Genomic DNA, 16,345 nt, shown 5'->3' on the forward strand with positions numbered 1-16,345 from the left:
ACATTCGTTCACACTCAGTCTCTAGCTGTCGTGTGTAATGCACTGAAACCACTGCTCCCAATCCACATCCAAGCCCCACAGATGTTTCCATGGTTTACCTCAGATGTTTCGCATGCCCTGGTTCAGTCCATTAACATGTCGACCCCAGTATACCACATTGTTCCAATTCACTCTATTCCTTGCATGCCTCTCACCCTCCTGTATGTTCAGGCCGCAATCACTCAAAATCTTTTTCACTCCATCCCTCCACCTCCAATTTGGTTTCCCACTTTTTGTTTCCTTCACTTCTGACACATATATTCTCTTTGTCAACCTTTCCTCACTCATTCTCTCCAAATGTCCAAACCATTTCAATACACTCTCTTCTGCTCTCAACCACACTCTTTTTTATCTCATCACATCTCTTACTCTTTCATATCTTACTCGATCAGACCACCTCACACCACATATTGTCCTCAAACATTTCATTTCCAACACACCCACCCTCTTCTGTACAACCTTATCCATAGCCCATGCCTCGCAATCCATAGCCCATGCCTTGCAACCATTTAATGTTGGAACTACTATTCCTTCAAACATACCCAATTTTGTTCTGTGATAATGTTCTCTCCTTCCAAACATTCTTCATTGTTCCCAAAACCTTTGCCCCCTCTCCCACCCTGTGACTCAGTTCCACATCCATGGTTCCATTGGCTGCTAAGTCCACTCCCAGATATCTAAAACACTTCACTTCCTCCAATTTTTCTCCATTGAAACTTACATCACAATTTACTTGTTCCTCAACCCTACTGAACATAATAACCTTGCTCTTATTCACATTCACTCTCAACTTCTTCCTTTCACACACTTTTCCAAACTGTCACAAACTTCTGCGGTTTTTTCACTTGAATCACCCACCAGAGCTGTATCATCAGCAAACAACAACTGACTCGCTTCCCAGGCCCTCTTATCCCCAACAGAAATTCTTGGATGTGAAAGTGCTGTGAGGGATACTGTGTTGGTGGTTCATTTCCTCTGGTGAGTGTAGAGGTTTGAATCCTATGCACCTGGAAAGTGAACTGGCACAAACATTGCTTTTGGAAACTGAACTGGCTTACACTCTGAACTTGGAAATTGAACTGGCTCTAACACTGATCTTGGAAACTGAACTGGGTCTGACACTGCACTTAGAAACTGAACTGGCTTAGACTCTACACTTAGAAACTGAACTGGCTCAGACTGTACACGTGAAATCTGAACTGACTTAAACTCTACACTTGGAAACTGAATTGGCCCACAAGCAGGAAACAATAGATATTTTTATGTCAGATGGGGTTGATGTGCTGGATGGGGATACCACGAAGCTAATTCCAAAGACCCATACTTTTTATTATATATATTGATGATTTGGAGACAGGACAGACCAGTACAATTTTTACTGCCTAGATATTCAAAGTTATTAAAAAACATGCAGTGGTCACTAAGATCATTAATATAGATTGCTTAGTAAACTAATAGTAGAGATTTGAAAAAGAAAATTAGTAAATTCAAAAAAGAGCACCAAAACTAGCTCCATTACTCAGAAATAACCCTTATGAATGAAAACTTAAGACACCTGAAATATTTTTCTCTAAAAAGCATGGTCTCTTAGGAGATTTGATAGTGTTCAAATGACTAAATGATTTTGACAGCATAACAGTTGATAGAGATGCTCTGTGGAAGGTATTAAGAATATATGGTGTGGGAGGCAAGTTGTTAGAAGCAGTGAAAAGTTTTTATCGAGGATGTAAGGCATGTGTACGTGTAGGAAGAGAGGAAAGTGATTGGTTCTCAGTGAATGTAGGTTTGTGGCAGGGGTGTGTGATGTCTCCATGGTTGTTTAATTTGTTTATGGATGGGGTTGTTAGGGAGGTAAATGCAAGAGTCCTGGAAAGAGGGGCAAGTATGAAGTCTGTTGGGGATGAGAGAGCTTGGGAAGTGAGTCAGTTGTTGTTCGCTGATGATACAGCGCTGGTGGCTGATTCATGTGAGAAACTGCAGAAGCTGGTGACTGAGTTTGGGAAAGTGTGTGGAAGAAGAAAGTTAAGAGTGAATGTGAATAAGAGCAAGGTTATTAGGTACAGTAGGGTTGAGGGTCAAGTCAATTGGGAGGTGAGTTTGAATGGAGAAAAACTGGAGGAAGTGAAGTGTTTTAGATATCTGGGAGTGGATCTGTCAGCGGATGGAACCATGGAAGCGGAAGTGGATCATAGGGTGGGGGAGGGGGCGAAAATTTTGGGAGCCTTGAAAAATGTGTGGAAGTCGAGAACATTATCTCGGAAAGCAAAAATGGGTATGTTTGAAGGAATAGTGGTTCCAACAATGTTGTATGGTTGCGAGGCGTGGGCTATGGATAGAGTTGTGCGCAGGAGGATGGATGTGCTGGAAATGAGATGTTTGAGGACAATGTGTGGTGTGAGGTGGTTTGATCGAGTAAGTAACGTAAGGGTAAGAGAGATGTGTGGAAATAAAAAGAGCGTGGTTGAGAGAGCAGAAGAGGGTGTTTTGAAATGGTTTGGGCACATGGAGAGAATGAGTGAGGAAAGATTGACCAAGAGGATATATGTGTCGGAGGTGGAGGGAACGAGGAGAAGAGGGAGACCAAATTGGAGGTGGAAAGATGGAGTGAAAAAGATTTTGTGTGATCGGGGCCTGAACATGCAGGAGGGTGAAAGGAGGGCAAGGAATAGAGTGAATTGGAGCGATGTGGTATACAGGGGTTGACGTGCTGTCAGTGGAGTGAATCAAGGCATGTGAAGCGTCTGGGGTAAACCATGGAAAGCTGTGTAGGTATGTATATTTGCGTGTGTGTACGTGTGTATGTACATGTGTATGGGGGGGGGTTGGGCCATTTCTTTCGTCTGTTTCCTTGCGCTACCTCGCAAACGCGGGAGACAGCGACAAAGTATAAAAAAAAAAAAAAAAAAAAAAAAAAACATTTGTAAATTTCTTCATTTTAGAGGGAGCATGTGTTCAGAAATAACATTGTGAAATGAAAAAGGAAGGAGATGCATTAGCAACTTGGCAAATTTTTTTCAGCATGGATTAAAATAACACCAGTTGTAGTAAATGCAGAAACTCAATCAATTGAGATCAAGGCTGGACAGTTACTTCATTGATATCTGTTATCAGTAAATGATCTTGCTTTTAGATCTTTTTTTGTTATTACTCTCATGATATATAACTTCTTTTTCTGTTTGAGCTCAGCCTGAATGAAGGCCATTCTGTTTAAATTTGGGAACTTTTCCATTCACACATTTCAGTAAAATTTCCATGGCAGTTTACACTCTCCTAGCTACATGGTATTTATTCTGATTTTTTTTTTTTTTTTTTTGCCATTAGTTGAGCTGGAGGGAGAGGTGGGTGGGAAAGTGACTTCTGCTTTACAGTCTTGTACCTTCCACAATATAAGATTATAAAAACTGACAACCTCACCATTGACCAGCAGGTCTCGTGTCATCTTTTCCTCTCATGTACCCCAAGATACCTAAACTCCTTCACATCTAGTCCTGTACCATTTATACTGGTAGTACACTTTAACATCTAACATACCATCTTTCAAAAAATGAGATTTTCCTGTTATTCTGATTCATTTTCAGCAATCCTCCTCCTCCATGTTTTTCAAAGCAACCCAGCATTATTCTTTTTGATTCAGACTTTCCTAACTACACAGTACCATCTGCATATAGCTTTGATAACTTCCATTCTTTTTCATTATGTTCATTATGTATTAGAAGGTCACTACTGGCTCCCATCCTTCCTTTCATCTCATGTAGTGTACCATCCATAAAGATGTACAGCTATTTTGACAACACACATGCACTCCCACATTAACAGCGAACCTCTCTTTCATACTGTAACCTCTAACTCATGCACTGATTGCATTTTAGAAGTTCTAACATAAAAAAAAAGAGTATTTGCATATTCCATACACACCATATGCATTCTTCCCAGTGAGCTTTCTTACTTTACCTTATATGATGAATTACTGTAATGTAGTATCCTTTACTCTTCAGGTTTATGATGATGAGGGCTGAAAATTTCATTATTCTACGGAGAAAACCAGTAGAGGTAGGTTAAAAAGTATATTTTTCTTGACATTATTACCATCTATATGTTTATTTATTTTGCTTTGTCGCTGTCTCCCGTGTTTGCGAGGTAGCGCAAGGAAACAGACGAAAGAAAGGGCCCAACCCACCCCCATACACATGTATATACATACACGTCCACACACGCAAATATACATACCCATACATCTCAATGTACACATATATATACACACACAGACACATACATATATACACATGCACACAATTCACACTGTCTGCCTTTATTCATTCCCATCGCCACCTTGCCACACATGGAATAACATCCCCCTCCTCCCTCATGTGTGCGAGGTAGCGCTAGGAAAAGACAACAAAGGCCCCATTCGTTCACACTCAGTCTCTAGCTGTCATGTAATAATGCCCGAAACCACAGCTCCCTTTCTACAACCAGGCCCCTCAGAACTTTCCATGGTTTACCCCAGACGCTTCACATGCCGATTCAATCCATTGACAGCACGTCGACCCCGGTATACCACATCGATCCATTTCACTCTATTCTTTGCCCGCCTTTCACCCTCCTGCATGTTCAGGCCCCGATCACTCAAAATCTTTTTCACTCCATCTTTCCACATCCAATTTGGTCTCCCACTTCTCCACATTCCCTCCACCTCCGACACATATATCCTCTTGGTCAATCTTTCCTCACTCATTCTCTCAATGTGCCCAAACCATTTCAAAACACCCTCTTCTGCTCTCTCAACCACGCTCTTTTTATTTCCACACATCTCTCTTACCCTTACGTTACTTACTCAATCAAACCACCTCACACCACACATTGTCCTCAAACATCTCATTTCCAGCACATCCATCCTCCTGCGCACAACTCTATCCATAGCCCATGCCTCGCAACCATACAACATTGTTGGAACCACTATTCCTTGAAACATAGCCATTTTTGCTTTCCGAGATAATGTTCTCGACTTCCACACATTCTTCAAGGCTCCCAGGATTTTCGCCCCCTCCCCCACCCTATGATTCACTTCCGCTTCCATGGTTCCATCCGCTGCCAGATCCACTCCCAGATATCTAAAACACTTACCATTTATGTACACCTTTATTGTTATAGCAAATTAAAGGTGTCATGATCATTATTTTCATTTTTCTCTAAATATTTTGCTTGTGTAGTGTTCAGTGTTCTACTTCTGTACTATTGCATTCTTCTTGTGTTATGTGTAGTGTCCCGCTATTAAATTCTCTGCGTTATGTTTACTGTCTTATTTTTTTTTCTTTCATACTATTCACCATTTCCCTCGTTAGCGAGGTAGAGTTAAGAACAGAGGACTGAGCCTTTTAGGGAATATCCTCACTTAGCCCCCTCCTCTGTTCCTTCTTTAGGAAAACTAAAAATGAAAGGGGGAGGATTTCCAGCCCCCAGCTCCCTTCCCTTTTAGTCGCCGTCTACAGCACACACGGAATACCTGGGAAGTATTCTTTCTCTCCTATCCCCAAGAATAATAATTATATTCTATTTTTTTTTTATTATACTTTGTCTCTGTCTCCCGCGTTAGCAAGGTAGCGCATGGAAACAGACAAAAGAATGGCCCAACCCACCCACATACACATGTATATACATACACATCCACACACACACATGTACATACCTATACATCTCAACGTATACATATATATATATATATACACACAGACATATACATATATACACATGTACATAATTCATACTGTCTGCCCTTATTCATTCCCATCGCCACCCTGCCTTACATGAAATAACAACCACCTCCCCCCGCATGTGTGCGAGGTAGCACTAGGAAAAGACAACAAAAGCCACATTCGTTCACACTCAGTCTTTAGCTGTCATGAATAATGCACAGAAACCACAGCTTCCTTTCCATATCCAGGCCCCACAAAACTTTCCATGGTTTACCCCAGATACTTCACGTGCCCTGGTTCAATCCATTGACAGCACGTCGACCCGGGTATACCACATCGTTCCAATTCACTCTATTCCTTGCACGCCTTTCATCCTCCTGCATGTTCAGGCCCCGATCACTCAAAATCTTTTTCTCTCCATCTTTCCACCTCCAATTTGGTCTCCCACTTCTCCTCGTTCCCTTCACCTCTGGCAAATATATCCTCTTTGTCAATCTTTCCTCACTCTTTCTCTCCATGTGACCAAACCATTTCAAAACACCCTCCTCTGCTCTCTCAACCACACTCCTTTTATTACCACACATCTCTCTTACCCTTTCATTACTTACTCAATCAAACCACCTCACACCACATATTGTCCTCAAACATCTCATTTCCAACACATCCACCCTCCTCCGCACAACTCTATCTATAGCCCACACCTCGCAACCATATAACATTGTTGGAACTACTATTCCTTCAAACATACACATTTTTGCTTTCCAAGATAACATTCTCGACTTCCACACATTCTTCAACGCTCCCAGAACTTTCGCCCCCTCCCCTACCCTATGATTCCCTTCCGCTTCCATGGTTCCACCCGTTGCCAAATCCACTCCCAGATATCTAAAACACTTCACTTCCTCCAGTTTTTCTCCATTAAAACTTACCTCCCAATTGACTTGTTCCTCAACCCTTCTGTACCTAATAACTTTGCACTTATTCACATTTACTCTCAGCTTTCTTCTTTCACACGCTTTACCAAACTCAGTCACCGCTTCTGCAGTTTCTCACCTGAATCAGCCACCAGTGCTGTATCATCAGCAAACAACAACTGACTCACTTCCCACGCTCTCTCATCCACAACAGACTGCATACTTGCCCCTCTTTCCAAAACTCTTGCATTCACCTCCCTAACAACCCCAGCCATAAACAAATTAAACAACCATGGAGACATCACGCACCCTGCCACGAACCAACATTCACTGAGAACCAATCACTTTCCTCTCTTCCTACATGTACACATGCCGTACATCCTTGATAAAAACTTTTCACTGCTTCTAACGACTTGCCTCCCATACCATATATTCTTAATACCTTCCACAGAGCATCTCCATCAACTCTATCATATGCCTTTTCCAGATCCATAAATGCTACATACAAATCCATTTGCTTTTCTAAGTATTTCTCACATACATTCTTCAAAGCAAACACCTGATCCACACATCCTCTACCACTTCTGAAACCACACTGCTCTTCCCCAATCTGATGCTCTGTACTTGCTTTGACCATCTCAATCAATACCCTCCCATATAATTTCCCAGGAACACTCAACAAACTTGTACCTCTGTAATTTGAGCACTCACCTTTATCCCCTTTGCCTTTGTACAATGGCTCTATGCAAGCATCCCGCCAATCCTCAGGCACCTCACCATGAGTCATACATACATTAAATAACCTTACCAACCAGTCAACAAAACAGTCGCCCCCTTTTTTTAATAAATTCCACTGCAATACCATCCAAACCCACTGCCTTGCCGGCTTTCATCTTGCACAAAGCTTTTACTACCTCCTCTCTCTTTACCAACTTATTCTCCCAAACCCTTTCACTTTGCACACCACCTCGACCAAAACACCCTATATCTGCCACTCTGTCATCAAACACATTCAACAAACCTTCAAAATACTCACTCCATCTCCTCACATCACCACTACTTGTTTTCACCTCCCCATCAGCCCCCTTCACTGATGTTCCCATTTGTTTCCTTGTCTTACGCACTTTATTTACCTCCTTCCAAAACATCTTTTTATTCTCCCTAAAATTTAATGATTCTCACTACTCTCATTTGCCCTCTTTTACACCTCTTGCACCTTTCTTTTGACCTCCTGCCTCTTTCTTTTATACATCTCCCAGTCATTTGCATTATTTCCCTGAAAAAATCGTCCAAATGCCTCTTTCTTCTCTTTCACTAATAATCTTACTTCTTCATCCCACCACTCACTACCCTTTCTAATCTGCCCACCTCCCATGCTTCTCATGCCACAGGCATCTTTTGTGCAAGCCATCACTGCTTCCCTAAATACATCCCATTCCTCCCCCACTCCCCTTGCATCCTTTGTTCTCACCTTTTTCCATTCTGTACTCATTCTCCCCTGGTACTTCCTCACACAAGTCTCCTTCCCAAGCTCACTTACTCTCACCACTCTCTTCACCCGAACATTCTCTCTTCTTTTCTGAAAACCTCTACAAATCTTCACCTTTGCCTCCACAAGATAATGATCAGACATCCCTTCAGTTGCCCCTCTCAGCACATTAACATCCGAAAGTCTCTCTTTCGTACGCCTATCAACACGTAATCCAATAACGCTCTCTGGTCATCTCCCATACTTACATATGTATACTTATGTATATCTCTCTTTTTAATCCCTCCCTCTGCATGATTGTATTCTACCTGTGTTATGTTTAGTGTCCTACCCACTGCATGATTATGTTTTACCTGTGTTATATCTGGTGTCCAACCCTCATCAAAATCATCGTTGTATTCTACCTGCATTATATTTAGTGTCCTACCCTTCACACAACTGTAAACTAAATGTGGGTAGTGTCTTACTCTCAGCCTGGCTATAATCTGCCTGTGGTATATGTAGTGTCCTATCCTCAGCATGATTGCACTCTGCGTTTGCTATGTTGTACTTAGCCTGTATTATGATGTACATAGTCTATATTAGGTCTTTGATAGATTACCACACACCAGTTTTGATTCTGTGCAACAGTAATGGTAAAGTTATCAGCAGACTTGAAAAAAATGAAAAATGAAGCCATAAGAATCATTCTTGGTTGCCCAAAGACTGCTAAAGTACTCAACATTGGTATTCCTAGTGTTGAAGACAGAATTCGTGAAATCTGCCTGAAACTTTTATATGGTGATCCAGACTGTGTTGTCTCTAAAGAATTGTTAAACCATATGTGCCATGGCACAAGTGAATCTGATTGGATTTAAATAACAGCCAACCACATGAGAATGTTTGGAGTACATCATTTGCGTAAGACTAGGATGCAGCAGCATTTCCTGCCTTCTTGGCAGATAACTTCCATTGACATCACTAAACCTACTTATCCTCCTAAGAATCAAATTATTTATAATTTTCATCTTCAGCACTTTGTCAAACCAGTGCTCTTGAACATATACAGAAACTTCAGACTGGAAATAACATAGCCCAGTGCATCTATACTGATGTGATGGTCATTGCAATTCTGCCACTGGGAGGGCAGGTAGTGTTGCCATTGTGATCCAACCAAATGGTAATAGAGAAAAATGTTGGAATAAACAATTGGCCATCGACCCAGCAAACTGAATTGTCCGCCATACTTATCTCTCTGGAGCTGGAAGAAATCACTGCCGCTGACAGTTTGATTATCTCTGATTTTTTGTCCTCACTAGTTGCCCTTAACACTGTGAGATCAGAATATAATATGTTGGCCTCTGATGCCAGAGACAGATATTCAAACATTTTTGCTTGGAAAGGAGACATATGACAAAATACTAGGAGAGTAGAATGGCAAAAAGTGAGAGCAAATGAAGTGAGGTGAGTGGGTGAGGAATGGGATGTTTGTAGGGAAGCAGTGATGACATGTGCAAGAGATACATGTGGCATGAGAAAGGAGGGAGTTGGGCAGATTAGAAAGGGTAGTGAGTGGTGGGATGAAGAAGTAAAGTTGTTAATGATAGAGAAAAGAGAGGTGTTTGGACTATACAAGGAAGGAGTGCAAATGACTAGGAGATGTATAAAAAATGCAGCAGGAAGTTCAAGAGGAAGGTGCAAGGGTTGAAAAAGAGGGCAAATGAGAGATGAGGTGAGAGACTATCAATAAACTTTAGGGAGAATGAAATGATGTTTTGGAAGGAGGTAAATAATGTGTGAAAGACATGAGAACAAATGGGAACATTGGTGAAAGGAGCAAGTGATATCAGATAGTGATGGAGTGAGGAGGAGATAGAGTGAGTATTTTGAAGGATTGTTCTATGTGGTTGATGATAGAGTGGCAGTTGTTGGGTGTTTTGGTCAGGATGGTGTGCAAAGTAAGTGTTAGGGAGAGTGCTTTGATGAAGAGAGAAGAGGTGGTGAAAGCCTTGTGGAAGATGAAATCTGGCAAGGCAGCGGGAGTGGATGGTATTGCATTTGAATCTATTTAGAAAGGGAGTGACTGTGTTATTGATTGGTTGATAAGGATATTCATTATATGTATGGATCACAGAGAAGTGCTGGAGGATTGGTGGAATGCATGTATACTGCCATTGTACAAAGGCAGAGGGGATAAAGGTGAGTGTTCAAATTAGAGAGGCATAAGTTTATTGAGTATACCTAGAAAATTATATGGAAGGGTATTGATTGAGAGGGTGAAGGCATGTACAGAGCATCAGATTGGGGTGAAGCAGTGTGGTTTTAAAGTTGGTGGAGGATGTTTGCATCAGGTGTTTCCTTTGAAGAATGTGTAAAAGAAATACTTAGATGGATATGTATGTAGCATTTATGGATCTTGTGAAGGCATATGATATCGTTGATAGAGATGCTTTGTGGAAGTTCTTAAGAGCATATGATGATGGAGATAAGTTGCTAGAAGCAGTGAAATGTTTCTATCAAGGATGTGAGGCATGTGTACAGGCAGGAAGAAAGGAGAGTGATTGGTTCCCAGTGAATGTCGGTCTGTGGCAGGGGTGTGTAATGTTCCCATGGTTGTTTAATTTGTTTAAGAATAGGGTGGTTAGGGAGTTAAGTGCAAGAGTTTTGGAGAGAAGGGTGAGTATGCAGTCTGATGGGGATGAGAGGGCCTGGGAGGTAAGTCAGTTGTTGTTTGCCGATGTTACATCTCTAGTGGCTGATTCGATTGAGAAACTGCAGAAGTTGATGACTGAGCTTGGAAAAGTGTGTGAAAGGACAAAGTTGAGAGTAAATGTGAATAAGAGCAAGGTTATTAGGTTCAGTAGGGATAAGGGACAGGTTAATTGGGATGTAAGTTTTAATGGAGAAAATTGGAAGAAGTGAAGTGTTTTAGATATCTGGGAGTGGATTTAACAGTGAATGGAACCGTGGAAGCGGAAGTGAGTCACAGGGTAAGGGAGGGGGCATAGGTTCTAGGAGCGATGAAGAATGTGAGGAAGGAGAAAACGTTATCTCGGAGAGCAAAGATGGGTATGTTTGCAGGAATAGTATTTCCATCTCTGTTATATGGTTGTGAAGCATGGGCTATAGATAGGGTTGTGTGGAGGATGGTGGATTTGTTGGAAATGAAATGTTTAAGGACAATATGTGGTATGAGGTGGTTTGATCAAGAAAGTAATGAAAGGATGAGAGAGAGGTGTGGAAATAGAAAGAGTGTGGTTAAGAGAGCAGATGAGGGTGTGTTGAAATGGTTTGGACATTTGGAGAGAATGAGTGAGGAAAGATTGAAAAGAGGATATATGTGTCAGAGGTAGAGTGAAAAAGATTTTGAGCATTCGGGCCTGAACATACAGGAGGGTGAGAGGCTTGCAAGGAATAGAGTGAATTGGATCAATGTGGTATAGCGGGGTTGACATATTGTCAGTGGACTGAACCAGAGGATGTTAAACGTCTGAGGTAAACCATAGGAAGGTCTGTGGGGCCTGGATGTGGATAGGGAGTTGTAGTTTCGGTGTATTACACAGAACAGCTAGAGACTGAGTGTGAATGAATGTGGCCTTTTTCTCTGTTTTCCTGGCGCTACCTCACTGAAGCAGGGGGTAGCAATGCTGTTTCCTTTGGGGCGGAGTAGCACCAGGAATGGATGAAGGCAAGCAAGTATGAATATGTACATGTGTATATATGTATATGTCTGTGTATGTGTATGTATGTTATCCCTGGGGATAGGGGAGAAAGAATCGTTCATGGCCATGTATTCCCTGCATATCATAGAAGGTGATTAAAAGGGGAGGGAGCGGGGCTGGAAATTCTCCCCTCCCATTTCTAATTTTCCAAATGAAGGAACAGAGAAGGTGGCCAAGTAAGGATATTCTCTCTAAGACTCAGTCCTCTGTTCTTAATGCTACCTCACGACGCAGGAAACGATGAATATGTATGAAAAAATATGTATGTATATATTGATACAGAAGCTGGTGACTGGGTTTGGTAAAGTGTGTGAAAGAAGAAAGCTGAGAGTAAATGTGAATAAGAGCAAGGTTATTAGGTACAGTAGGGTTGAGGGACAAGTCAGTTGGGAGTTAAGTTTGAATGGAGAAAAGCTGGAGGAAGTGAAGTGTTTTAGATATCTGGGAGTGGATTTGGCAGCGGATGGAACCATGGAAGCGGAAGTGAATCATAGGGTGGGGGAGGGGGCGAAAGTTCTGGGAGCGATGAAAAATGTGTGGAAGTCGATAACTTTATCTTGGAAAGCAAAAATGGATATTTTTGAAGGAATAGTAGTTCCAACAATGTTATATGGTTGCAAGGCATGGGCTATAGATAGAGCTACGCAGAGGAGGGTGGATGTGCTGGAAATGAGATGTTTGAGGACAGTATGTGGTGTGAGGTGGTTTGATTGAGTAAGTAATGAAAGGGTAAGAGAGATGTGTGGTAATAAAAAGAGTGTGGTTGAGAGAGCAGAAGAGGGTGTTTTGAAATGGTTTGGTCACATGGAGAGAATGAGTGAGGAAAGATTGACAAAGAGGATATATGTGTCAGAGGTGGAGGGAACGAGGAGAAGTGGGAGACCAAAGTGGAGGTGGAAAGATGGAGTGAAAAAGATTTTGAGTGATCGGGGCCTGAACATGCAGGAGGGTGAAAGGTGTGCAAGGAATAGAGTGAATTGGAACGATGTGGTATACCGGGGTCGATGTGCTGTCAATGGATTGAACCAGGGTGTGTGAAGCGTCTGGGGTAAACCATGGAAAGTTTTGTGGAGCCTGGATGTGGAAAGGGAGTTTTGGTTTCGGTGCATTATACATGACAGCTAGAGACTGAAGTTGAATGAATGTGACCTTTGTTGTCTTTACCTAGCGCTACCTTGCACTCATGTGGGGGGAGGGGGTTGTCATTTCACGTGTGGCAGGGTGGTGACAGGAATGAATGAGGGCAGACTATGAATTATGTACATGTGTATATATGTATAAGTCTGTGTGTGTGTATATATATGTATATGTTGAGATGTATAGATATGTATATGTGCGTGTGTGGACGTGTATGTATATATACGTGTATGTGGGTGGGTTGGACCATTTTTTCGTCTTTTTCCTTGTGCTACCTCGCTGACGCGAGAGACAGTGACAAAGTATAATAAATATATGAATATTATTTATATATCTATGTTATTTATCTATATATGTTATTTATTTTTTTTTTTGCTTTGTCGCTGTCTCCCGCGTTTGCGAGGTAGCACAAGGAAACAGACAAAAGAAATGGCCCAACCCACCCCCATACACATGTATATACATACACGTCCACACACACAAATATACATACCTATACATCTCAATGTACACATATATATAGACACACAGACACATACATATATACCCATGCACACAATTCACACTGTCTGCCTTTATTCATTCCCATCGCCACCTCACCACACATGGAATACCATCCCCCTCCCCCCTCATGTGTGCGAGGTAGCGCTAGGAAAAGACAGCAAAGGCCCCATTCGTTCACACTCAGTCTCTAGCTGTCATGCAATAATGCCCGAAACCACAGCTCCCTTTCCACATCCAGGCCCCACACAACTTTCCATGGTTTACCCCAGACGCTTCACATGCCCTGATTCAATCCACTGACAGCACGTCAACCCCGGTATACCACATCGATCCAATTCACTCTATTCCTTGCCCGCCTTTCACCCTCCTGCATGTTCAGACCCCGATCACTCAAAATCTTTTTCTCTCCATCTTTCCACCTCCAATTTGGTCTCCCACTTCTCCTCGTTCCCTCCACCTCCGACACACATATCCTCTTGGTCAATCTCTCCTCACTCGTTCTCTCCATGTGCCCAAACCATTTCAAAACACCCTCTTCTGCTCTCTCAACCACGCTCTTTTTATTTCCACACATCTCTCTTACCCTTACATTACTTACTCGATCAAACCACCTCACACCACACATTGTCCTCAAACATCTCATTTCCATCACATCCACCCTCCTGCGCACAACTCTATCCATAGCCCACGCCTCGCAACCATACAACATTGTTGGAACCACTATTCCTTCAAACATACCCATTTTTGCTTTCCGAGATAATGTTCTCGACTTCCAAACATTCTTCAAGGCTCCCAGGATTTTCGCCCCCTCCCCCACCCTATGATTCACTTCCGCTTCCATGGTTCCATCCGCTGCCAGATCCACTCCCAGATATCTAAAACACTTTACTTCCTCCAGTTTTTCTCCATTCAAACTTACCTCCCAATTGACTTGACCCTAAACCCTACTGTACCTAATAACCTTGCTCTTATTCACATTTACTCTTAACTTTCTTCTTTCACACACTTTACCAAACTCAGTCACCAGCTTCTGCAGTTTCTCACATGAATCAGCCACCAGCGCTGTATCATCAGCGAACAACAACTGACTCACTTCCCAAGCTCTCTCATCCACAACAGACTTCATACTTGCCCCTCTTTCCAAAACTCTTGCATTCACCTCCCTATCAACCCCATCCATAAACAAATTAAACAACCATGGAGACATCACACACTCCTGCCGCAAACCTACATTCACTGAGAACCAATTACTTTCCTCTCTTCCTACACATACACATGCCTTACATCCTCGATAAAAACTTTTCACTGCTTCTAACAACTTTCCTCCCACACCATATATTCTTAATACCTTCCACAGAGCATCTCTATCAACTCTATCATATGCCTTCTCCAGATCCATAAATGCTACATACAAATCCATTTGCTTTTCTAAGTATTTCTCACATACATTTTTCAAAGCAAACATCTGGTTCACACATCCTCTACCACTTCTGAAACCACACTGCTCTTCCCCAATCTGATGCTCTGTACATGCCTTCACCCTCTCAATCAATACCCTCCCATATAATTTACCAGGAATACTCAACAAACTTATACCTCTGTAATTTGAGCACTCACTCTTATCCCCTTTGCCTATGTTATATATCTATTCATATATCTATGTTTTTTTTTTTTTTTTCTCCAAAAGAAGGAACAGAGAAGGGGGCCAGGTGAGGATATTCCCTCAAAGGCCCAGTCCTTTGTTCTTAACGCTACCTCGCTAATGCGGGAAATGGCGAATAGTATGAAAAAAAAAAAAATCTATGTATATGTGTATGTATGGGCATAGTGCCATTGTACAAAGGCAAAGGGGATAAGAGTGAGTGCTCAAATTACAGAGGTATAAGTTTGTTGAGTATTCCTGGTAAATTATATGGGAGGGTATTGATTGAGAGGGTGAAGGCATGTACAGAGCATCAGATTGGGGAAGAGCAGTGTGGTTTCAGAAGTGGTAGAGGATGTGTGGATCAGGTGTTTGCTTTGAAGAATGTATGTGAGAAATACTTAGAAAAGCAAATGGATTTGTATGTAGCATTTATGGATCTGGAGAAGGCATATGATAGAGTTGATAGAGATGCTCTGTGGAAGGTATTAAGAATATATGGTGTGGGAGGAAAGTTGTTAGAAGCAGTGAAAAGTTTTTATCGAGGATGTAAGGCATGTGTGTAGGAAGAGAGGAAAGTGATTGGTTCTCAGTGAATGTAGGTTTGCAGCAGGGGTGTGTGATGTCTCCATGGTTGTTTAATTTGTTTATGGATGGGGTTGTTAGGGAGGTAAATGCAAGAGTTTTGGAAAGAGGGGCAAGTATGAAGTCTGTTGGGGATGAGAGAGCTTGGGAAGTGAGTCAGTTGTTGTTCGCTGATGACAGAGCGCTGGTGGCTGATTCATGTGAGAAACTGCAGAAGCTGGTGACTGAGTTTGGTAAAGTGTGTGGAAGAAGAAAGTTAAGAGTAAATGTGAATAAGAGCAAGGTTATTAGGTACAGTAGGGTTGAGGGTCAAGTCAATTGGGAGGTGAGTTTGAATGGAGAAAAACTGGAGGAAGTGAAGTGTTTTAGATATCTGGGAGTGGATCTGGCAGCGGATGGAACCATGGAAGCGGAAGTGGATCATAGGGTGGGGGAGGGGGCGAAAATTCTGGGGGCCTTGAAGAATGTGTGGAAGTCGAGAACATTGTCTCGGAAAGCAAAAATGGGTATGTTTGAAGGAATAGTGGTTCCAACAATGTTGTATGGTTGCGAGGCGTGGGCTGTGGATAGAGTTGTGCGCAGGAGGATGGATGTGCTGGAAATGAGATGTTTGAGGACAATGTGTGGTGTGAGGTGGTTTG

At 42.1% G+C, this 16,345-nt stretch overlaps 1 protein-coding gene across 1 annotated transcript in view; it reads left to right on the forward strand.

Moving 5' to 3' along the window:
- Arpc4 (Actin-related protein 2/3 complex, subunit 4) overlaps positions 1-16,345 on the forward strand; it is a 47,386-nt gene that overhangs the window by 15,970 nt on the left and 15,071 nt on the right. The window contains exon 3 of the mRNA XM_071657431.1: positions 4,035-4,089. Within this exon, the coding sequence (XP_071513532.1) occupies positions 4,035-4,089 (55 nt within the window). The remainder of the gene's footprint in view (positions 1-4,034; positions 4,090-16,345) is intronic.

Source organism: Panulirus ornatus, chromosome 4 (assembly GCF_036320965.1).
Source record: "Panulirus ornatus isolate Po-2019 chromosome 4, ASM3632096v1, whole genome shotgun sequence".
Classification (NCBI taxonomy): domain Eukaryota; kingdom Metazoa; phylum Arthropoda; class Malacostraca; order Decapoda; family Palinuridae; genus Panulirus; species Panulirus ornatus.